The 25,018-nt window shown below is 51.4% G+C and overlaps 1 protein-coding gene across 3 annotated transcripts in view; it reads right to left on the bottom strand.

Annotated features, from left to right (window-relative positions):
* Positions 1-25,018, bottom strand: part of OTOF (otoferlin) — a 101,563-nt gene that overhangs the window by 29,860 nt on the left and 46,685 nt on the right. For all 3 annotated transcript variants that reach the window (XM_019020612.4, XM_055377603.2, XM_055377604.2), the window contains exons 6-11: positions 16,604-16,677; positions 15,096-15,222; positions 14,550-14,604; positions 7,721-7,852; positions 2,464-2,526; positions 1,996-2,080 (exon numbers count right to left, since the gene is read on the bottom strand). In XM_019020612.4, the coding sequence (XP_018876157.3) occupies positions 1,996-2,080; positions 2,464-2,526; positions 7,721-7,852; positions 14,550-14,604; positions 15,096-15,222; positions 16,604-16,677 (536 nt within the window). The remainder of the gene's footprint in view (positions 1-1,995; positions 2,081-2,463; positions 2,527-7,720; positions 7,853-14,549; positions 14,605-15,095; positions 15,223-16,603; positions 16,678-25,018) is intronic.

The raw sequence follows: 25,018 nt of genomic DNA, 5'->3' as shown, positions 1-25,018 counted from the left end.
CATGCTGTCCAACAATGCCCTGGCTGGAACCAACGACTCATCAAGAAGTTCAGGCCAAACTGGAGATATCAGAGTAAAGACATTGGGTCTCAACTCCAGGACCCATGTGACTTCAGGCTCTCCTGTCCCTGGGAGGGCACCAGGCTCAGGGCTGGATTCAGCAGGAGCAGCAAATCTTGAGCTAGGTTACCCAAGTGGAGACCTCGGCCCACATCCTGTTTCTGCTGCTTACTCACAATGTGGCCCTGGACCAGCTGTTTAAGCCTGCTGAGCCTCAGTTTCCTTATGGTGAAATGGGAATGATGCCTATATGGGGTCGTGAGGGTGAGGCCTGCTGGGACAGTGAGCTTAGCCCAACATCTGGCACTTACTGATGCCCTGGTGGTTTCCTCACCAGGACTTTACTACCCAGAAGCCCAGAGGTCCATATTAGACTAATCTCTGCCTTTTTCTCCACCCCCTGACTTTCTCTTGGCTCTCGGCCTCAGGCCTGCCAGTGGTACCGGGGCCACTGCTCAGCCCTGGGAGGAGCTTATCCTCAGGGATGCCAGTCATTCCAAGCAAGTAGTCCACGGCTATGCATCCTTCCTGGAAAGCAACATGGCAGGAGGCCGACTCTTCCTTGCTCCCCATGGCACTGATGGTCAGCAGGGCTGCCCTCCGCTGAGGGCTATGGCATGTGTGGGGTGGTGGCAAAGGCACTGGCCTGGGAGCTGGAGACAGGGGTGCTACTCCTAGATGGTGGACAAACCCCTTCATCACCTTGGGCTTCAGTTTATCTTCACAGAGGCTGGACTAGATGTTTTTCAGGTCTTGGGCAGCTTGAGTGTTCTATGATCTTGTGATTTTTATGTGTATAATCTTGGTTTTGGACTCAAGATTCCCTGGTCTAAGTCACAGTTGTAATGTGCACCAGCTGGACGTCTCTTAGGTTGAACCACAAGCAATCGCCAATTTGTTTAACCTACTAGTTTAGTGGTATCTCTAAGCCCCTTCATTTCTCTTAGCCTCATTTATCTTATCTGCAAAATGGGAAGAAATGCTGCTGCCTACATTACTGTTTTGTGAGGGTCCAATGTGACAATTGGGTGAAATTATGTTCTCACTGTCAAAGCGCCTAATGGGGTCATTACAGCACTCTGAGCAGTGCATTCACTTCAGGGACACAGGGTGGTCCCTAACCTGCCCACGTGGTGAGCTGTCATCTGGCAGGCTGAGGCACTTCCTCTGCCTGGCCCACCTCACAAGCCCTCTGGGCCACCCCTTGGGGTTCCCTTGCCAACACCATTGCTGTTACCCTACAGGACGCCACGGAGCACACATGGCTGCCCAAAAGCCTGGGGCTCTTGTAAGAAGTGTTTTCAGAGACCAGAGTCCCTCAGAGGCCGCCGCACTACATCTGGCATTGACCAGCATCACTGCGTTCAGATTGGATAATGTGGCTCAGTGAGGCTCTGGGGACACACAGCCTGACTTCACCCCCGGCCAGCTGTGTGGCTGGGGCAAGCCCTGGCTCTGAGCCTCAACTGTAAAAGGGGACGGCAGGGTCCTGTGAGGGGTGGAAAGGGGTTCTTTTCTGCTCAGCAGGTGCCAGCTCAGGAGGCAGGAGTCTGGGCGCAGCCTCTCTGCAGGCCGTGACGGGTCTCCCTCACTGCATCCTCTACCACTACTGGTCAGCCTGCCTATGGCCAGTGATGCACCAGCCTGCCATGCACTCCAGAGCGTGTGATGAAGCTCCTTCCAGGCTCTGTGCAGAGTTACTCACCTAATTATGAGTGAGAACCCACCAGACTGGGTGCGCAGTTGCTCACTGCATTTGTGTACAGACTGTGTGCGCCACTTCTCCGCAGGCCAGATGGCTGTGTGTACTAACAGTCGCCAGACTGTGGTCCTTGCCAGCCTTTTCCCAGGAACTGCCACAGTGGGAAGGGCCCCGTGCACCAAGCTCCCTGAGCCATGCACACCTCGACTGACTGGCCATGCGCAGGTACTCACCTGGCTGTGAGTACACGGTTCCCACGTCCATTTTGAAGGAGCCCACCAGGGTGCCACTACGCAGCAGGTTCTTGGAGTGAATCACCTTTCAGGCAGAACCACAGCCCACCCGTCAGGCCCAGCGAGGGTGAGGCTTTCCATGGGGCAGTGGTGGGAGCCGAGCTTTGTGGTGAAGTGGGAGGGCGTTTGGCAGAGTGGGGTGGCTCACTGAGGCTCAGCATCAGCTCCTCCTGCCCACGCCAGTTTCTTGCTGGCCACCGTGTACGGGCGAATGCACTATTCAGAGGCATCCAATGAAAGGGGTGGGTGGGGGCCAGAATCCAGCCTGTCCCTACTTGCCCAGCCGCGTGTCCAGGCACGGAGCTGCCTCTTTATCATGGGTCTAGACAGAGGGGGCCCCTCTCAAGTCTGCACAAAGGTGCAGTTTGAGGGAGTGGCCCTGCCTGCCAGGGGCTGCTCCCCACTCACCGAAATCTTGATGATCTTGTCAAACATGACATCCGGAGAGACATGGAAGTCGAAGACGAAGTACTGGAGGGGGAAGGATCCAGGCCTGCTGTCACTGAGGGCAGCAGCAACAGCCCAGGCAGTGTTGGGCCCCTCCCTCCTCGCAGGGCCTGTCTGCACCCCAGACATTTGCCCTGAGCCCCAAAGTTCAGAGGAGCAGCAGAGGCAACTCATCTGATCCTGACTGACCCTGGTGGTGGGTGGTAGGAAGCAGAGCCCCATCCCCTAGGTGGGGCTGGTGCTGGCTAGTGTGGGGTGGGAAAGGAACTTGGAACAGTAGGTGGGACAGCCCATGCCCTTGTACTGTGCTCAGAAGAGGCACAGGGCCAGGGAGCAAACAGACCTGGGTTCTAGTCCCCGCTCTGCACCTTCTTAACTGTGTGGCCTTGAGCAACACATTCTCTGAACCTCAGTTTTTTGAGCTGTGAAATGGGGATAATGACACCCACCTCAGAGTCTTGTTATGAGGCTCTGATGAGACAGTGTAACATATTTTACCAAATCTAAAGTGGCTACTGGCTGTAAGATATACTACGGTTTAATAAACCACATGGACATTGCCATGAAGCCACAAGGCTGCCTAGGAGACACATCCCAAATTCAGAGAGGTGAAACTGTAAAATAACACAAGCCTCAGAGCAGATGAACCATGGTGTACCAAGCACTTAGTTGGCAGTCAATGTGAAATGCCATGGGCATGCACTGTCCTTTGGTGCTGTGGGCTGCCATGCACATTTGCAGTCCCCATCTCTTCCCCTGGCCTGGGTGTGCAGGTGCTGAGGATGAGGGTGTGGGGCAGTGAGTAGAGGGGCTGCTGCTTTGGTGAACTGTGGTGGGGGAGAAGGGAGAAATATTTCCAATGTGCTTGGGGTAAATGTCCGAAGAGAACGTGCTCCTGGCTGCTGGGGGCTGGCCCTTGAGCACTGAGGGTAAAGCCAGCTTCAGAGCCAGCCCCACCTGGCTGTTACTGCTAGATCACTCACTTTCTTGCCTGAGCCTCAGTTTACCTATTATACTATGAATGTGGAGATATGATCCAGGGCTGTCGTGCTGAACTGCTCCAGGGGTGCCATTCTTTGGGGGGCTTCAAGGTGTGGTTGTGAAGTTGCAATGAGACACCCTGGTCAAGTCTTTAACGCAGGTGTGCACTACGGTAAGCACATAGCAAGCAGCGACAGCTGTGCATGACACTAACAGGCCCAGGGTGTGCTGGCTGGAGTTCTGAAGCTCTGGGGAGGCAGGTGGGGATATGGATTTGGGAATCGTCAGCGCAAGATGGTAACTGACACCTTGGAGATGGAGGAGATACCTGGGGAGAGCATGGGAGGGGAAGCAGGCCCAGGTCAGGGCTCCAAGAAGACACAGCCTTTCAGCCAAGAAGTCAGGCCAGGGAGATGGAGCTGGAGAGACAGGGGAAGCAGGAGAGTGGCGTGAGAGGCCCCCAAGAGGAGCAGCAGGCAGCGGGATGAAAGAAACTGGGTGATCAAGGGAGAGGAGGATGACATGGACATTATACTCAGGAACAGCAATGTCCTTGGTGACCTTGAGGAGAGCAGTGTCAATGACATCTGGAGGCAGAAACCCTGCAGAGATTGAGGGGTGACTGGGGGGAGGAAGTGAGGACAACCCAAGTGGTCTGACTGTGGAGGGGTGGAGGGAAAAAGGAGGTCACTGGAGCAGTGTGTGGGAATGAGGAAAGGCCCAGAGAGAGGTGACAGACTCCTAGTTCCTGTCCTTGAGCACACATGGGTCTTCATGGTTGTACTTAGCATATGCTGGAGTAGAACACCTTATAGGCAAGGAAGAAGGGGCTGGAAGAAAAACAAAGACAGAGTTGGGCTGTGCAATGCCAGGTTCTTTGAGCTGTAGAAAGAGAAGGATCCAAGGCAAAGGGGAGAGGTGGATTTTCAGCAGGAGGAAGGATGGTGGCGCTCCCAAGATGCCCAGGGCGGGGCCAGATGCACACACAGGACACACAGGAAAGGAGCCTTAGTCTGGTTTGTGAATGGCCAGCTTGTTCCGGAAGGGCAAAGGTTTTGAGCTTTCCCTGCACACAGGCAGGCTCAGGGCCAGGCAGGGTGATCAGGCCACGTGCCCGCAGATGTGCCAGCCCCAGGGGAGCGAGCTAGCTGAGCTAGAGCCAGAATCCCAAACTCTCTGAGCTGTCTGCAATCAAATTCCTGTTATTTCCTGAGCATATTTTCCTTTCGTAATAGCTTAGATACCTAAGTCATGTTGATTGTTCCCACCTCCCTCTGTTGTTTTAATGGAGCCAAAGGAAGGTTCCTACCAGCTCAGATAATTAGTCAGAAATAATACATTCCCACGACGAGGAGGATGTCCTTCATTGAGAAGGAATGTGGCATAGAAAGAGAAGAAAAGGGAAACAAAGCTTTGGGGCTGGAAAGGCTGATTTGGGGCTGGAAGGAATCATAGTAAGATAGTTTAGAATGGTGGTCTCAACTGAGGGCAATTTCAGGGGACATTTGGCATGTCTGGAAACAGTCTTGGTAGCTGTAACTAAGGGGAGTTGCTATTGGCATCTACTGGGTAGAGGCCAGGGATGCTGCTCACATCCTACACAGCACAGGACAATCCCACCACAATTATCCAGTCCAAGATACCATAGTGCTGAGTTTGAGAAACCCTAGTTTAGAGGAAACAGAAACAAAATCAGAGCTATTTGGGTTTGTGAAAAAGAACAAAAATGTGATCAGAAACACATTTAAGATTGTCCAAAGATGAGCAGAATGAATAGTCAGTCTTAGAGGAAGTAAATAGGGAATTTAGAAAGATTCTAGGCTGAAACGAGGAGGGGACCTGCGCAGGGCGGAAACTGTGCCTCCTTCATCTCGGCAGCCTCCATGTTGCCCCACGTGCCACTGTCTGGTGCACGGCAGATGCTCAGTGGATGTTTGTGTCTTCCTTTGGGTGAGTGTTACCGAACCCCTCCGAGTACATGCCTGGCTCTGAACAAATACAGCGAGGCAGGAGACTGGGAGCCTCCAGTCCACCAGCAGGACAGAGACACGGAGGACCAACCTCAACTCTGGGACATTAACACTGCAGAGAAAGGCAAGGCTGACCCAGACAGAGCAGGCAAGGCTGCTCAGTAGCAAGAACATTTGAGCTGGGCCCTGCCGGGTGAGTAGGAGTTTTCTGGGGGAGCCACAGAGTAGGGAGAGCAGCTCTGTGCCCTTGGGAAAGAGGAAGTAATTTGAATGAAAGCCAATGTGTGTGGGCCTGGTGGAGGGAGATCCCTTAAGTTAGCAAAAGTGGCTTCACTGCTATCAAGTAACCACAGGGGCCACAGGGACCTGTCTCCATGCCTGTCTTGGGGACATAGATGCTTATCTAGGCGGAGGCTTGTCCAGTCAGGATGTGTCCTAACGTAAGGCCAGAGATGTCAATCCTGAACGTCCTTGGGGCTGGAGGGGTCCTGAGCAGGTTGTCCAGCTCGGGGGGCCTGTGGGAAAGCAGCTGGGACAGCAGAGTCAATTTGTGGTCACAAAGGAGAGTTCGGCCAGGCCCGGGCTGAAGGGCAGAGGTGGGCCTGGGTTTTCTTCCTGCAGGTGCACAGTCTGAGGACTCTCAGAGCTGCCTGAGAAATGCCCTCCCCCAAGCTACAGGGGGCACCTCAGCCCTCACCCACCTTAGGGTACGGGACTCAGCTGCCTTACTTGGGCCAGCCTGGCACCCCTCACTGCCTGGAGCCACCAGGAGAAACAGACTAGGGAACCCTCCGGGAAAGGGATGGCAGGGCCCAGGCCTGTGGCTTCTGGGTTAGTCTGATGTGTGTCAGGCATCTGGGTAAAGGCCTGGGCATTCTGGTGAGAAAACATTTTAAATGGTCCATTTTCAAGGCAGGATAAGTCTAAGTACTGGCATCCAACCTGCGAATGTGACAAACCACACGGCTCATGCACCTAGAAGGACACAATAAGCGAACAGAATGTAGAGGAGGGGTCAGCCCATGAAAGGGAAGAAAGTTTTGTTATTGGGAAATCGAAACTTAAGTGGGGAAGGGGAGCGGGGTATAACCTTATAAGGGGGAAAATGAAACTTAGGCGATGTCAGGGAAGATTGTAACCCCATAGTACTTGACCAATGCGGAACTGGGGGAGGGACTTGCACACTAGGAGATAAATTCCTGTTGTGACTGCCCCAGGTGTGCCTGCCTACCACACACTCCATCTTGCAAGACCGTTATTAAAAGTCTCACTTTCGCTGTTCTTCATGCCTCTAAGTCCATTCTTTGGGTTTTGATGAGTGAGTGTATTTCTCTATTTCTCACATCCCTCCCCAGAGCTGATTATGATGGGGTCCCATTTGGAGCCTGGGAACCAAGGTGCCATATTTGTGATGGTGGCCAGAGCCCTGGGCTGGAAGCTGGGTGGGCAGCCTGGCCCCTGCTCTATCAGCAACACTCTCTGAGATTGTGGGCAAGGCCCTTCCATATGGAGGCCTCGTATCCTCCTCTGTAAGATGGGGAGATTAAAGTAGAAGGTCTCTGAGGTCCCTCACCCTTGATGTGGACTCAAATGGCTGGAAAGAATAGGAGTGGGTACCAAATGTTTTCTCTTTCACACCCCAAAATCAAGGCCAGTGCTCTGGAGAGAAGCCCGCAGAAGTTTAGGCAACCATGAAGGAGCCGAGCCAAGAAGGCAGAACCCCACTAGCACGCCAAGGGCGATGCTGGCACTATGAGGTTGGACAAGGTCTGCCTTCAGAAGTCGCACTGTCCCCTTGTGTAAAAGGGAATTGATAGTGACAACTTTGGATGGTCCAGTTCAGAAGCATTTAGGAGCATGGCTGGCTGGTAGAAAGTGCTTACTAATGGTGCCAGTGCCACCATGGGTTGGAATGAGGCAGCCCTGTCCTTGGGCTCTGGCCTGGGAAACAGTGGGAACCAGGCCTCTTGGGGAGTGGGGTGGGGGGGGGGTTCTTTCACAGGCACTGCTGGGGTCTGCACAGGAGCACCCGGGTGGTGCACGCTTCAAAGACCAGTGTTGGCCTGTGCTCTAGACTGGGGGATTCAGAGGATTCAGAGGATGTGGCTCTGTTTGTCAGTGTCCTGGGGGTTGTAACAGGGTGGATCACCCCTGCTGGTAGCCCTGTGTGCTCCTTGACTTCCAGCCACTCCTATTTCTCCTGGGGAGGGCTGGGGCCACCCTCCTGCCATATTTACAGAGGCTCCTTTCCCCACAGGGCCACTGACCTCATTGTAATAGGGGCAGTTAGTGGACTCCTTCATGGACGTGTACTTCTTGTCGTCACCCACCTCCACGCACACCACAGGGTCCATGTTCAAGCCCACCAGCTGCCGGGCCTCGATCACTGTGATGCTGACCTGCAGGCAGGAGAAGGGGGAGCCAGAAGGAAAGCTGCCTGAGCCTAGGAGCCTGGTCCCGCAGGGGTCCAGGGGCTGGGGAAGCAGGGTCAGAGGGAGGGCACGGGAGCCAGCACTGGCCTCCTGGGCCCCATTCTGACCACTGCCTCTCATCTGCTGGGTGATCCTGGCTCTTTCTCCTTCTATGCCTCAGTGTCTTCATTTATAGAGGAGTATGAGTTGGCTAACCTCTAAGTCAGTGTTCACTAGACTTAACTTGCTGGGCCGGAGGGAGGGAGAGGCATTAAGAACACTGATGCCCAGGCCACCTCCAGACCAATCCAATCCAATCCTGGACATGCAGCTCAGGCATCTGTATTTTTATTTTTTTGATGGAGTCTTACTCTGTTGCCCAGGCTGGAGTGCAGTGGCATGATCTCGGCTCACTGCAACACTCTGACTCCTGGGTTCAAGTGATTCTTCTGCCTCAGCCTCCTGAGTAGCTGGGATTACAGGCATGCACTACCACACCGGGCTAATTTTTGTATTTTTTATACAGATGGGGTTTTGCCATGTTGGCCAGGCTGTTCTCAAACTCCCGGCCTCAAGTGATCTGTCTGCCTCGGCCTCCCAAAGTGCTGGAATTACAGGCATGAGCCACCGTGCCCAGACTGGAATCTGTATTTTTAAAGCTCCTAGGTGATGCCAAGTGCCCTGCGTTCTTCCCCAGCGTCGATGGCTCTGCTTCAGAAAGAGCTGCCAAACCCATGTCACAGGTTTCATGCACTCAGGAATAAAGCTTTCAAAGTCTTCATTAACTTGCATTTAATTTCCTGCTCCAGGAATTCTCATGTAAGCCTGCAGGCCTCTGATACATCTTTGCGTTTCTGGAATTTGGCTCCCTCCCTTTCCACATTGCTACCTCCTCTCCGTTTGCTGAATTTCTTTGTTTGTATGGCCAGTGCGGCTTTGGTGCTTGCCTGAGCCGCCTTTTTCAGCCTACTGATTGTATGTTGTGTGCACTCTGCTGTGTCCTTTATGTGGCGTCCAGCTCTGCAATCTTACTTATATCCTGGGAAGCCCTATTTCAGTTGTTCATTCATGCAACAAATGTTTCCTGGAAACCTGCTGGAGCCAGGCACAGGTGGGATTGCAACATATTCTTCCTTGTGGAGCTTACCACAAATGATTAATGGCTTTTTTTTTTTTTTTTTTCACACTGAGTCTCTCTCTGTCACTCAGGCCTGGAGTGCAGTGGCATGATCTCGGCTCACTGCAGCCTCCACCTCCTGGGTTCAAGCGATTCTTCTCCCCAGCCTCCCAAGTAGCTGGGATTACAAGCATATGCCACCCCGCCCGGCTAATTTTTGTATTTTTTTTTTTTTAGTAGAGATTGGGTTTTACCATGTTGGCCAGGCTGGTCTTGAACTCCTGACCTCAGGTGATCTGCCTGCCTTGGCCTCCCAGAGTGCTGGGAATGCAGGCACGAGCCACTGTGACCAGCCGATTATTGGCTTTTTAAGCTAAAAAGATATAAGGAGAGAGAGAGAGACAGAGAGAGAGAGAGCCAGAGCACTAGTAATTTTTGACGTCACTACTACTTTTCCGGAACGCTCATTTTAAGCCATCAGGTCTCATTTGGATTTGGAGGTGTCAGTTCCTGTCAGGGTGGCCATGGTAAGATAGACAGAGGCATGTACTGGGGGTTGCTGAACTTGGGATTGAACCCCAGACCTGACATGTTGCCAGGTGTGAGGGCAAATGACCACATAGCCTTGTGTTTTTCAGTTACAAGCAGAGACACCAGCTACCTGTAAGGCTGTGTGCAGGTTAAATGAGATCATGTGTGTCAAAATGCATCCTAAACAGCAGAAAGCTCTATAAAATGTGAGCGACCCCAACAGAATCTCCCTTCAGCTAAGCGGTTGATCTCTCAAGTAGGTGAGGTTGTGCATGATACTTAGAATGATTGATTCACTTGCCTCTCTCAAACGTGTGTTTTAACAAGAAAAGCCTTTCCCCAGCTAGAATAAGCATGGACCTCAGTACATTCTTCTTCTTCTTCTTCTTTTTTTTTTTTTTTTTGGAGACAGAGTCTCACTCTGTTGCCCAGGCTGGAGTGCAGTGGCACGATCTAGGCTCACTGCAACCTCCGCCTCCCGGGTTCAAGCTATTCTCCAGACTCAGCCTCCCGAGTAGCTGGGATTATAGGCGCCTGCCAACGCACGGCTAATTTTTGTATTTTTAGTAGAGACGAGGTTTCACCATGTTGGCCGGGATGGTCTCAATCTCCCTCGTGATCCACCTGCCTCGGCCTCCCAAAGTGCTGGAATTACAGGCGTGAGCCACTGAGCCCGGCACATTCTTCTAATGTGACTCCGAAGGTTGCTTTTCATGCCTGTCATCTTGGAGATTTCATATTTTAGTTGTGCTTTGATGCAACTTCTAAATACGACTTTACTTGAGAGAATTATCTTCCCTTTCCATGAAAAAGAATAACCACTAAAATGATCATCCAGTGTCCATCAAAGTCTGAAAAATATCCTGAGGGCGATGAAAAATCTACACATCAGAAGTAATCATGTTAAGGAAATAGAAATTCCAATGTTAATGAGAACATTGCCAGGAAAGGGGATATTTACAAATGAAGTGACACTTGAACTAGGAAGCAAACATTTCCGTTTGGAACGTGAAGTGCCAAAGGGACGGAAGTAAAAGTTTAGAATCTGGAGCTTCACAGAAGTTCAATATTCACCGCTCCTTCAGGGAGCTAAAAAGGAAATAGGACTAACTAACTTAGCTCTGAGAAGTTTACTGTGAAGAGAGCAAACGGACACTAGAAGTCCTTCTTTTCACAATAGTTTATAGAGTTTTAACTTCCACGAACCCTTTTTTGCCAAAGATTTTTAAAAACCCCATGAATTTTTCCACAACTAATGCCCCCACCAACAATAAAAAAGCCTTTCTATAACTCAGGACTGGGAAGCGGACAGACATAGTTTTGGCATCTACCGAAGATAAGCCAGCAGCAAGTCCTCTTCCCACTGCCAAGAGAGTGGTTGGTTTTAATGTTTTCCATCTCGAGGCATGGCCATAAGACAGGCTACTTCTCCCTGTCCCCCTTTTCAGGCCTCATACGTTTCTCCCTTCCTCCATGGAGCAGAGCCAGTGAAGGTGACAACCTGGGCAGAAGCTCTGGCAGTAGAGGCGGAGGGTGGAGGGGAAGGTGGGCAGAGGCTTGAAGGAGCAACGGAGGGAAGAGAAGCTCCAGAGGGTGCTCATTGCTGGTTGAGGGGCAGCCCCGAGAGGAAGCTGAGGGCGCTGGAGAAAGACCACCATGTGCATGGTGTTAGGGGAAGGGGAATGCCATTCCTGCTGCCTCCCACCCCTCCTGGGGCTCTAGGAAGGGGAAATGATGCACTTGAAATAAAAAATAAAAAACGGCTGGTCATTCTCCAGGGTTCTGGGGGAGGGGCTTGGCCATCCTTCTCTCCAATCATCAGCAGAGGACTCAATTTTCCCAGGGTGGAAGATGAAGAGGCAAACAGAGCCACAGCTGGGACCAACTGACCAGCTGACTATTCCACCATCTCCTTTCAAGATAAGGGACATACTCCCCAGTGGCTTCATGAAAGCGATCACAAGGAATAATGCTGAGTGGTAAATCTATACCCCTGTCCTGGGAAAACCCGAGAGTAATGATGCTTTGTGACCTGCTTCCCAGGGACCTGATCCAGCTTCAGGAACATCTGCTGGGAGCCAGAGATGAGAGTTGGTGCGCCCTTTAGTACTGTCCTTCTGCAACATCCATTAGCCACTCCCCACTTTTCCAGGTGGCAGAGATGTGACATGACCAGATTTGCATTTTCAGAAGTTTGCTCCAGTGGTGGCATGGAGGTTGGAGTGAAGGAGGCAATATGAGGGCAGGGAGACCAGGTAGAAAGTAGGTACAAGCATGCAATTGAGGCTGGGGACCTCAGGTCAGTGGCAGGGGCATGAAATGGAGGCGAAAACTGGAGACATGTTGGGTGACAATGTATTAAGTCTTGGTGCCAGGAAGAGATGGTAATGAAGAGACTCAAGACCCCTTGATCCACCAAGAACATCTCTGCCAAGTGCCAAGCGTTGCTCACTCTGGTGGGGAAACTGCACATTCACAGGGGGGTGACTGTGGTTTCTTGCCTTGGAGGTGGCAATAATCAGGAAAGAGTTTACACGTGACATGCATTCTAAATGGAAGAAACAAAGATCATGGGTACGCCGCGGTCCTTTTACCTCCAGGCTTCTTTCAGTGCCATAACCTTTAGAATGGTCCTGAGCCCTCACAACCCTTCCTGGATCTGAGTTCAGCTAAGTCTCCCCTCATCTCACCAACGAGGTGTCCTTCCTGAGGTCTTTATAACTCATCAAACCCAAAGTCTCCAAGAGAGTGAAGTCGTGTCTGGTTTTATTGCTTTTTATTATTTATTTATTTATTTTTAATTTTCTTTTGAGACAAAGTCTCCCTCTGTTGCCCAGGTTGGAGTGCAGTGGTGCAGTCTCGACTCACTACAACCTCCACTTTCTGGGTTCAAGGGATTCTCCTGCCTCAGCCTCCCAAGTAGCTGGGATTACAGGTATGTGCCACCACCATGCCTGGCTAATTTTTGTATTTTTAGAAGAGGCGGGGTTTCACCATGTTGGCCAGGCTGGTCTTGCAATCCACTCATCTCGGCCTCCGAAAGTGCTGGGATTACAGGCATGAGCCACTGCACCCGGCTTGGTTTTATAGCATTATACACTGTATGTATTGGAAGTGAAAATAATTTCACATTTGCATCCTCATAGCTCTCACTCAAATGTTTGCAAGGTTAATTGTGAATGAACTTGTCGGGAAACACTATGCTACCAGGTTAAATACAACAACCGTTTTGTTCAGTTCAGTTTAAAAAGTCTTTGGAGGGGACAATGTCTGGTTCAGTTAATAAAAGTCTCTGGTAGGAAGCAGTTTGAAAAGGTTTGGAAAACAAGCACTAAGTAGCAAGATGAAGATGAACCAGGGACCTGAAGGGAGCAGCTGTCTAGAAGGCTTGATATAGAGAAGTCAATTGCTCTTATGGCTATGGCCAGACACCCCTGGCCTTGAACCCTGGCTCTAGCCTTGGCTAACTTAGTGGCAATGACCTGGGACAAGCTCCTGACCTTCCTGGGGCCTCACTTTCTTACCTATAAATGCAGTAACACCTATATTTGGGTGGTTGAAGAATTACATTAACTTCAATGGAAATACATATATAGCTCCTAGCACAGTGCCTGGCATAGAATAAACCTTCAAAAATAAGTTTCATGAACAATAATGACTCTATTTTTGATGTGTCCTTACCTCTTAGGCCAGTGACATGATACCTGAGTTGGGGTCATTGTTCTTTGGAATTCTCCAGTTCTTAGCACACAGAGAAACAAAGCCCTGAGCCCAATCCCTTGGAAAAGCCCTCTGAAGTCTCAGGACACTTTGTGTTTGGGTTTTGGCAGAGGTGAGGGGCCGGGATTCTCAAACTCCTAAGGAATCCAATGGCTTGAAGTTATTTAAAACCACAGGGGCAGGTCCGTTTGACATTGCCTGGGGCTGTTTTTCAGGCACCTGGGAAGACAGTCGCCTGAGTAGATGGAAACTAAAACAAAGATGAAGGGAGATGAGGTATATTCTGGAGAAAACATGGCCAGATGTACCTTTTACATAGAAAAGTGCCATCTTATCCTTTCCATCATCACCTGAGTGAGGGGAGGTGGGGTTGTCCGTAAAGAAGGGTTGGTGTGCTTGGGGTCTGGGAACTAGGCATCAAAGATAAAGCTCCACCCTGGTAGATGGGGCTCACTCTGATTCTGGGGCCTGGTGCTGATACCCAGACTGAACATCCCCAGGACAGAAGCGCAGTGGCAGCCAGGTGAGATCTCTTGCAAGCCCTGTCCCCTCTGAGCAGCCAGCATTCTAACTCAATCCTAGGAAAGCCCAGCAGTCTTCTGATTTATAGCTGAGTCTTGTTAGCCTCCAAGGGAGGGTCTGGAGCAATGGAGGGTCCCTGGGCCCTTCCTGAGAGATGGTGTCCCAGCAGCCACCAGACATGCTCATCACCTGTCCTGCCTGCACTGTTGGCCACATTCACATTCTTACAGCTGTCAACCTCTCTTTGTCTCAGTCTTTTGTCTCTGGTCTTAGAAGCATACAAATAAAAAAGTTGTGTTAATCTCAGAAAATACAGAGAAGCAAAAAGAAGAAAAAAAAATCACTCACATTCTCACCATCCAGAGATAACCAGAATCGACATTACTTCCAGCAATCAAACAATACAAAACAACAATTTAAAAATCATGCCAGGAAAACTTTCTTCAAAGGCCCTTATTTTAACTGTTTGAATACTTTTTTGTAGTTCTTGGTCTCTTTATGGTTTTTCTAGGTGCTTCTCACTTTATGAAGTCCAATACTGAACATGAAATAATGGAAGGGCTTTGATTAGCATAGGCAGAGTTCTCAAGCTTTTCTTTGGGTTTGTATCTCTCTACTGATGATACTTCTAGGAATGCCTCCCAGGAACAAGCTTACTTTGGGAACTTATATTCAGCTTGTGGTTCTCTACGACCCCTGGATCCATGCCTCAGTATAGTGGATAATGCACATCTGGCTAGAATCCCCTACTAGAGCAGAGTCTGAAAGACATGAGGCCTCCAGGTGCCCACCTACCTGGTAATCCATGGGCCGCCCAGCACTTGGCTCCATCTTAATGTCTGGCTTAGATCTGAGGAAGAGAATGTACCATCAGGCCTGGGGTATGGGAACTGCTTGTGGGGGAGGAGGACACTGGCAGTGGTTAGACCTGGGAGTGGGCAGAGGGACAGAATCATGGTCTTTAAACATTCAAGCACTGCCAAGAATAGTGAGGATTAGTTGTCCTCAGAGGCCTCAACACAGAGAACTAATCAAAGGCAGAAGTAACAGAGAGACAGACATGGGGTCAATAGGTTCAAATATGGGGTGGGCAGGTCTGTGGCTTCCTTGGGCTGGGAGGTATTCAAGGACTTAAGAACAGGCCTGCAGCTGCTGTGCTCTGCTTTTGCAGGGAGAGAGGTGAGAAAAACACCCAAGGAAAAGCAGAAAAGGGTAAGGTTAGGTTAGGAAGAAGCCGTCCATGAGCCCTGATTCTTCCCTACCCAAATTCCAATCATGGCAAGCCAGGTCCTGCCTGACAGGGTCGGGGCAGCTGGGGTTGCAGGGCTCCCGTCCACTTACCGCTTGTTGGAGACATTAGTGGTGAGAGCTGTGACTGAGGCTAGAGACACCGAGTCGGGATCCAGTCCATCCCCTAGCCGAATGGCCAGATGGTCAAGGTCTTCCATCTCCAGCACCGCCGGTTCATCTGGGGAAGATGAAAGACTGGTTAGGTGGGCTGACTGATGGTGAGATAGTGACCGTTTCTCCTTTTACTCTGGCATCCAGAAAGCTGAGAGTTAAATTCGAGGTTTACTTAGTTGCTACCGCTTAGAATGTTATGGCCTGAATAACTGCAGTGTTTTTCTACCTAATCCCGATCTTGGATTTGAATGGCCATTATGTCTGGTCTTGCCTTTTTATTTTAATTGAATGCTCTGTTATTGTATACCACTTACTTAGGCACTGAATATCTCTTATGGAAGAAGGTAGGGAATAAAGAATCTATACTTCTGCACCTCTCAATAAATAGCTACCATTTGTTGGGTGGATACTCTGTTCCAGGCACAACACCAGGACTTTACATGAGTATCTCTAGTCCTTAGAGCTGTGCCCTGCCAAGATGGGCGTTATTCTCAAGTCACAGGTACAGAAACGAAGGCTTAGGAAGTAACTTATCCATATCAAATAGCTGATGGAATTCAGAACCTAATGCATTGGTGTGTATTCATCTAATGAGATGCAGACATGTGGATTCCGAACAGCCACCCAAGGATGCTGGGTTTGGTCCTCAGCCAGCAGCTGTACTCTCTCCATTTAAGAAGGTGAAGGGCACGGCTGGAATTGGCCTGGGCAAGAGGGTGGGGGAGAGAGCCTGAGGGCCAGTGGGCCACAGAGGGGATGCTGGGGGAGGGCAGCCGGGAGCCCCGATGGTGGGCCCGTGATGGAGAAGATGGCCCCCTCCCAGCTCCCCTGTCCTCTCCATTTCTCCCCTTGTCTTCCTCCAGGCCTCCCGCCTCCTCTGCAGCAGCTGTCTTCCCCTCTCCAGTCGCTCCTCCGGGAGGGCCCAGTGCCACCTGCTGCTCCAGCCTCCCAGGCCCGGCCCTGCCGCGCCCTCCAGCGGCCCCAGGACCTCCCCAAAGGCCAGGCTGCAGCCTGGTGAGAGCGCGCGGGCGAGGCCTGCCGCCGACCCCGCACTAGTGGGACGACGGTTTCCCCCCAGAAATAGGGAGTTGGCCAAACAGCGTTTCTTGATGGATATTCTCTGCTCTAATTAAAACTCTGGGCTTCTGCGTGAAGAAGGAAGAACCGGGAGCAACGAGGGCGGGAGGAGCCTTGTAACCAGGCCCCCCCGACAGAGGGCGCTGCCCGTTTCCCTCCCTCGGCCCCAGGGCGTTTCCTTCCTAGAGGGCCAAGCAACACTGGGCGGGGCCTGGCCCTGGGCCAGCCAATGAGAGTCCAGGCCCCTCACAGATGGCTCTGGACGACCTATCCCAGGAGGGCCTTTTGGCAGCCGGGCAGGGGCTGGCAAGCGGCGGGAGGGCGCCGCGAGGCGCGGGCCTGCGGGGCTGACGCGGCACCTGTCCTACCTGGTCTTTGGGGCTCCTCCTTGTGAGACCGGTTTTTGCCGAGCTTCATGGCGGAGAACACGCTCCTCCCGGCTCTGTGAGGGGGGCCACCAGAATGAGGTGCAGGGAGAGGGACGCATGGAGGAAAACACACAAATACAGAAGAGCCAAACATGAGAGAACACATCAGAGAAGGGAGATGGACCCGGCCCCTCACCTACTGGTCCCGAGACAGATCGGGATCTGTCTTCCCAGATTGGGAGCCAGGAGGGGGAATCAGGGCGGTGAGAGACCCCTCCACTTCCGCCTTTGCCATCCTTTCACACACGGAGGAGAGGGATGGGGTCCCCAGCAAGCAGGGAACGTGGTCTTGAGCCGGAAAGAGCCGTTTTAACTGGCGCTCCTCTGGGTCTTGGACTTTTCAGTCTGATCCCAGCCCCTCAGTCTAGTCTCCTCAGAGCTCCGAGCCCTGCCAGTGTCCCCACGCTCATCCTCCCTGGCTCAGCTGGTTGAAGAGAAAGCCCGAGGACTGGAAACAGAGCATCAGAACGGCGGGGCAGGGACCAGAGAGGACTCAGGGGCAGAGGCCGATGAGGAGATGGGAGATGTGGTTGAAACGAGCTGTTCAGTTCTCAGATGGCCCTGGTGCTCAAAGCCTGACTTGTCTTTCTCCAACCTCTCCGTGTTCTGGGATGCTCCTTGGTCCCCATGAAAAAGGGGGAGATAGGCCCTTTCCCATCTATCTTCGATCCTGGAGTTTGCCCCTTCTACCTGTCCCCTCTCACTGCCGAATTCCCCTTTCCCCCAACCCCAGGAATTTATGGCAGGCTCCATAGTTCCTACCTCTTCCTCTGGCTTGCTGCGACCTTGTGCCCCCAGGTGAAGGGCCTTGCAGTCACGGGGGCTGAGGAAAAGGGGCAGGGGTCCTCACTGCCCTTCAGTGATGTCCCTGCAGCCGAGCCTGTGGTTCCTGGCGCCAGGAAGCCCCAGGAGCAGGATCAGCAGAGGGTAAAGTGCAGTGTTCCATTGCCCCATCCATATTGCATGAGTGGATACCTGACTCTCTCCACTTCCCATTCTCCCTCCTCCTGGGTATGGCCCCATCATCCTGTAGGTCCAGGTGGAGCCAGGTGTAGGCTCCAACCTGGAGCTCACTTACAGCAGAGTCCACCCTTTTTGGGTCACACATCTCCCTGTGGAGGCTTGACTATGGTTTCTAAGACCCCAGATCCTTGTTCCTTATGCTGGGCAATAGGAGGTTGGGGAAAACCTTTCTGTCCTCAGGCAGATGACCTAGAAACCTCAAGCCCCTCTCCTCAGGATTGTGGAGCCAATCTTATTCCCCAAACCTGGCCCTATCCCAACCCCAGGACCTTTCTTTACTGTTCATATGCAGGACAAAGCACGTTCATATCCCAGTGAAGGAGCAATTGAGAATCACTCTTTTCACGTGGCAGCAGCTCACAATTTAGGGAATATTAGCATGTTCTTTGAATTCCTAAAAAGGAATGGAAGAAGGCTGATGTGTCTGCACTCTTCAGTAGCATACCATCTGAAATACGACAATGAGAAGAAAGGGAAAGAAAGAGGCTCTAAAATCAAAGCTGATGCCTTTGGAATTATTTTTAAAAGCTTCCTCCCTTCTGATGGGGGAGGTGAGTTACACACACACACACACACACACACACACACACACAGGCCAAAAAGAGACTACGTAGGGCCAAAGGCCTTTCCAGATGTCTGCAATATCTGCAGATGTCTGCTCATTTCATCTTCCTGGCAATCCTCTGAGGGCCACATACTTCTCCTCATTCAACCAATAAAAAGACTGAGGCTCAGAGAGGGGACAATAATCACGAGGTCACACGGTGAGTGGCAGAACTGGGATTGAAGCAGAAAGCTCCTGTGTTCTAGCCCAGCAATATTTTTACTGCATCTCAGGTCCTTTGCGTCGCTGCCGTAGGACTGCACTTTTCTGTGGGCAAGAATCCCATCCATTCCTGACCATTTGGGATTTTAGCTAAAAGGCCCCAGGGCTGGCATCCATAGGTACAGGTATGGTCTGTGTGCCAGCATAGTTTACAGATCAGGATGCTGTCATCTGTGGAATCTCACAGATCATACCCATGTTTACAAAGAAGGGGCTCATTCAAAAAGAACCTGAGCACCCAAACATTTGGGAAGGGACTGCTGTGCATGTTAAATTGCTGGTGACATAACATTGAACAGATCAATGAACCCACCAGAAATAATCGTGTGATGGTGGGGAAAGGACCACCCTGGCTGGCTTGCCCTGAAGCATCGTGTGGGATTTCGCCCCACCTGCTGGCCCCAAGGACAGGGGTGCTGGCTGTCCTGGCCCCTGCCATAGGCCCAGCTTCAGAAGTGTAGTTTTTGTGGGCCTCCTCGTGGGTCACTTCCTGTCTCAGTGCTTGGGATTCCTTTTTGCCCAGCCTTGCTGCTCAACTATGTCTCTCCTGAATTACCCAGGAGTCTCCTGCAGGGCTCAGCTTTGACTTTGTACCATTACTTCTTGGCCATTCCTAGGCTGTGTTATTCTTGGAGTCCTTGGCCCTTCCCCATGTGTGACCTACATAGTTAGCCTTTGCCATTGCAGCCTGCTCCAGCCACAGACTTCCCTCTCCCCTGCCCCTTCCCCACTTCCCCAGAGGGGAAGTGCTCTGAGATGGTAGGTTAGAAGCAGGCCCTGCCTGGAGAAGCCGGCTGCCCGGCCTGCTGGGATGGGATCTGGCCCTGCTGCCTGAGTCCCAGGGGGAGTGCAAGATAGCAACAAATGGTGGCTTTCAGAGGCTGGTCCCATGGACTCACCCAGGTGGAAAAGGACCTGAGGCATCCCTGGGGCACTTATGGCCCTTGAATTTGAAAGTCACTTTATTTCTTAACACAAACAGATTTGAAAGAAATGATTGAGGCTTTAAAAAACTATACTTGTCCTGGTCCGGTGCGGTGACTCACACCTGTAATCCCAGCACTTTGGGAGGCCGAGGCAGGTGGATCACTTGAGGTCAGGAGTTCAAGACCAGCCTGGTCAACTTGGTGAAACCCCGTCTCTACTAAAATTAGCTGGGTGTGGTGGCACATGCCTGTAATCCCAGTTACTCGGGAGGCTGAGGCAGGAGAATCGCTTGAATCCAGGAGGCGGAGGTTGCAGTGAGCCAAGATCGCACCACTGCACTCCAGCCTGGGCGACAGAGTGAGACTCTGTCTCAAACAAACACACAAACAAAAACTATACTTGTCCAACTATCTCTACTACACCTTGAAGCAATTGAAAGGAGAAATCTCTCCCTTCCAACCCTGCATAATTTTAGCTGTCTGAAGTGGTAGTACTGGTAGCACTCCTGTGTGCCTGGGAATATCTCAAAAGGATATTGTCTTTGTCCCTTTATTAAAAATGCAGAAATGTGTAGTGAAGGATGTAATTTCCAGAATTCTTACTATAGGCTCTGTACCTCTGATTCTCCTAGACTTGCTCTTCAATGAATCTGAATTGTGATCAGTACAGCATGATGTCATCACTGCCACTGGCCTTTGTAATTTTCTGATCAGTAACACACCAGAAGTTCACTATAGAAAAAGCCCTTTCTGCCTGATTGCAGCACCAGTTCCCAGAAAGCAGTATGCCTACTTCTCTTGGCAAACTGTAAAGGAGAGTTTTGAAATAAATGTCAACTTAATCAGGGAATTTTGAAGATTATCTATTTGTCTGAAAGACTTAGATTTCGAAAAATGCAATTTGCTGATGAGGTGTCTGTTGTCTTGGCCTTTTTTTGTTTTCAAAGTAAAATTCTGCATTTGGTCTAGTTGAGTTCTACAATTACCAAAAACAGGATATGGTGAGAAACAGACAAAGAAAACAAGCCAATAATCAACTCAGTGAAAACTCACTTTACAATCAAATGGCTCCTTATTCTTGGGCGTATTAAAGCTTGAGAAGTGAGAGCCAAGGGGAGGCCAGTATCCCAGGACCCTCTGAGGATTTAGAATCCATTTGAGTTTCCTGTGGCTGCATTCACCATGGTCAGAATGAAATGCACCTACAATCTAGACTGGTATTTATCTCTAGAGGAAAAAATGCTAAAATTAGTTCACTTATTGTAAACTATAAATCTGATGATTTCTCCGCTCATTTTATGGCCCAGATTTAGAAGCGTGTTGCTGTGTGGTGCACACAGGGTCCTAGGTAGAGCTTAGTATTCATAATGACTTGGGAACATTCACCAAACTAAATTTAGTGACCCGAGTGTTTCATTAATTCAGGTCTCTGGATTATTCTGAAAGCTAATTAGAGACCTGACCATAAATGAGCTGCAGGTCGAGTCCATTCACTGCCCAGGGCTTCTACCCCATGACTGGCTTCAACTGGAACTACTAGGCTCATTAGCTCAGGTCTCAGGTAATCAATCAGGATAAAGACTCCTATCTATGAGAAAAAGGGTCTGTGGTCCTTCTTTGTATTGCTCAAACAGCCCAATTTTCAAAACCTCGGAGCATGTTATCCAAGCGCCCCTAAATGGGTTTATTTAAAAAAATTTCCATGCCCCAAGGCACAGGGAATTTCATAATTTCAGTCTTTACAGGTGTCTTTGAAAGTGCGTTGAATTTCAGTTAGTTTTTGAATAGCTTCCCATAGGTGGGCAGGATAGGCTGACCCTTTATACAAGAACCACCCTGTCTCCAAACTGGCCCCTTTGCACATGTGCCCATGTTGTGCCAGAAGGCTTGGGGGACCCACACACACTTGTCCTGACCCCAGGATTGTCAGGGAAGCTGGCTCTTCAGTTCTTGCTGGAGGCCCAGCCCTTTGCAGGGCTCAAGCAAGCAGCATCATGGAAGATGTTGGGTGTTTTCTCATCTCCCCAAACCAGCCTATCCCAGAATGTCACACACTATGAGTTATTTTGTGGGTTGAACCTTGTTTCTCTACTTCAACTTAAATTTATTTCCATTTATCTCTTCTCAGTGGAGATAGATACCAACCAGCTTTGCCACACATTAACATTTCAGAGATTGAAATCTGTCTCCACAGTTTTCTCTCCTCCAGGCTAAAGAGTTTAAATTTGTTCAATCTCTTCTTAGAAATCTCATTTTCCTATCCTTTCAATAGTCCTATTGCTCTACACATAATAATAATAACAACACTATATGCCAGTTTACTTTATCTCATGTGCTAATTAGAGATGGTAAGAAATTAGGACAGAGAAGTGCTAGGGAACCAGTATTTTGGTGGACCTACTATGTGCTGGCACTGTGAGGTACCTCTTACTCCAACTGTAGCCAGTCAAAGGGATCAGGCCAGTCTGTGTCCCTGTGGGTCTGGCCTGGGACAGGCTGGGGAACTGGACATCAAGAAGGGCCTTAGAGCATCGCTGATCTCAGGCAGAGAAGCTGGGGATGGACAGGCTGCTCGTATCTCATTCATATGCCTTTTACATCTAAGCATCTATGGGGAAACCTGAACCCTTGAGGACTCCCTAAGAGGACTCCCCAGCTCAGCATTCCCCATCATCGCCACCCGCCCTGGATTTAGTTCCCTGGCTCTGAGCCTTGACACATGCTCTGCCTACACGTCTTCCCTTACTGGGAACCTGGCAAACTCCTCCATCCTTCAGGTCTCTGGGCTGGAGCTCTTCCTACACAGCGCCATTTCCTCCATCACTACAGAGTTAACACTGCATCATCATTGCTTTTGCTTATGCATAACAAATGCGAGTTAGAACTCATACTTTTTTTAAAGCAATGAATGAGGCTGTGAGTTCCCCAGGATCTTAATGCCAGTGGATATCCCAAGCCCACACCAGTGTTGATCAGTTCAGACCCCTCAACACACAATCCTGATATTTCCATGATATCTTCAGATGAACTAATTCTTAATATATTGAGGCCACAGTTTTGAGCAAATCTCTTAAGATCTCTGGGGCTCAGGTTGCTTATCTGGAAGATAAAAAAGACCACACTCCTGGCTTTTCAGCTCTCATTGGTATGTTTGGAGAATTAGATTAAATTTAGAGTACAGTCAAGTTCTCTAAATTTCCTGGGTCTATGGTGAGCTCCGGGTCAGAAGTCAGCTTCTCTGTGTTCTGGTTCCAGCTCTGCCCCTGTTCTGAGACAGATTTGTCATCTGTAAGAGCAGGTGTTAACCAGAGGCCTCCTCCAGTATGGTCTGCCTTGGCTACCACTGCCCTTATGAGATCCCGTAATGCTAGAGTCCTCCAGATGTCAGTGTGCTTCTAGGGGTGCCTACGAGACCCATTCACAACCCCCAGCCTTCGAATCTTTCCAGACCCTTGTGACCGGCCCCTCCCACCTGCAGGACCCTTCTCCTGTCCTCTCCAGACAGCACCCTGACCTCATTTTTCCAGGAAGCCTTTTGGGGAGATGAAGATAGAGAGGGCCGCCCAAATGGTGGTCTCTCCTAAGCTTCCTGGGGGTCTCCAACTCCACCCACGACCTGCAGCTGCAAAGGGTACCCAGAGCTCCTCCTCCTTGTGCCTCCAGCTGCCTGGCCCTGCCTCACCCCTGTTGGGAGAGGGGTCCCTGAGGTCCTCGTGCCCCTCTCCCCTTAGCCTTTAGCTGTCCCCTCCCTCCCAGGGAAGCCCGAAGGCCACAGGATGGGGGCTGAACAGTGGAGGAGGAACAAGACACGGAGAGGAGGACGGTCACCCCCGAGAGCCCAGAGTGGAAACCAGAAGGTCTGGCCACCTCCCCCCCACCCCACCCTAACCCCTCCTCGTCCCTCACCCCCATGGCCAGGTGAAAAGCCCTCCCTGGGCCTGCATGACCTGTGCCAGCTCCACCACGACAGCCCACTCCTGAGCCCTCTCAGCCGAGCCCATCCCGCCCTCCACAGCCTGTGGGGAGGAGGCCTCTGTCTCCCCAGAGACGCTGCTGCGTCTGCCCTCTCCTGGGACACCTACTTGTGCTCATCATCTCTGCCTCCCTTGGTCTTCTCTCTGCCTTTGCTGAGTAGGGGGAAGAAATGAGGAGACAAGGGGACACGTGTGAGGGGCTGTGGACCAGAGACACTGGCCTCAGCCCCGGCCCCATGGACCTGCACGCTCCCCAGGGGCCTCCTTGTCCCACAGACCTCTCACCCCACAGCTTCGCACGGTAGCAAGCCTAGGTCTGCAGGGTAGGGATCCCATGGCCCTGGGTTCTGCCTTGGGGGAGAGGGGAGGGGCCCACAGTGCTGGGCCTGGGTGGCCACTATTCCAACCCCAAGCTCTGATACCTCAGGGCCTCAGCTCATCGCCCCTACCAGGCTAAGATCTGATGATTCCACAATGTGAGTGGCAGCTTCCTCAGGGAACACAGGGTTAGATGAGCCTGGCCACCCTCCCGGCCTGGGCCACCCTGCTCCTCTGCCCACCGGTTCCCCTGCTCCCCTGCTCCCCTCCAATGGGGTGGGAGCTCCCAGGCTCTGGGGGCCTCTAGGGGAACAGTGGGCTGAGCCTGCTCTGTGAGGGTGAGGCAGGGCTGGGGGTCCTGCTATGGAGTGCACACAGGTGGTTGGGGGCAGTTCTAGGGGTGTAGGTGGGGCAGTAAGTGAGCTACCACTCCAGGGCTCAGAGCAGGGAAAAACGGCCCTCCTATCTCACTTTAGGGAGGCTTCCAGAAAACTTTTCTGGAATGTTCTCTCAATGCTTTCCCAATGCTGTGGCAATGAGGATGAAGACAGGAAAGTGAATAACAATTAGCAAATTATTCCTCTCCTCACACCCTGTTCTGGCACAGGCCTTGCCCAGGTAGACTTGACTGCATATCCTGATGGCTCAAGACCTGAAGGCCTAGACACAGCACAGCTGCAGTCCAGCACTGGCCAGCTAACCTTTACGTTAGGCAAGCAGGTCAGTCTGTAATTCAAAGGTGTTAACATCAGCCAGGCCTCTGGCTGCCCACATCAGCTGAGACTACTAAGCGGAGAAGAGCTCACAGCAGAGGAGGAGGAATGTGTCTCAAGCACAAAATCCCAGTGCGCCCGGCTGCCCTGGCTCCTCTGAGCAGCTTTGGGAGCTGCTGCAACTCTGGGGCTCAGCCTGGAGAAGGGAGGCAGCAGAGGATTTTCTAGCTCTCTAGGGGCTGTGGAAACCGATTTAAAAACACTCTTGGGGTAAGGCTGCATGTACTGGCCCCACATGCACACACTTCTGCATGCCCACTCTCTGCCCCTCTGTCTCAGAGCCCCACCATTCACACGTGCCCCACTGCCCTCTGGCCCCAGCATAGGAGGAAGTTACCTGGCTTCTGCAGGCCTCCACTGGAGTGGAAGAATGATCAATAAGGAGAATGAGAAAAGTGGCTCCTGCCCCAAACTCCTCCTAGATGAGACCCAGCAGAGAGGAGACCAGCAGAAGAGGGTTTGGGCAGCAGAAGGAGGTGGGGGTTGTGGAGGGCAGGAGAGCCAGGCCAGGTGGA

The sequence above is a fragment of the Gorilla gorilla genome, chromosome 12 (genome assembly GCF_029281585.2).
Source record: "Gorilla gorilla gorilla isolate KB3781 chromosome 12, NHGRI_mGorGor1-v2.1_pri, whole genome shotgun sequence".
Taxonomy (NCBI): Eukaryota; Metazoa; Chordata; class Mammalia; order Primates; family Hominidae; genus Gorilla; species Gorilla gorilla.
Note: the sequence above shows the minus strand (reverse complement) of the source record. Positions and strands in the feature narration are given on the sequence as shown.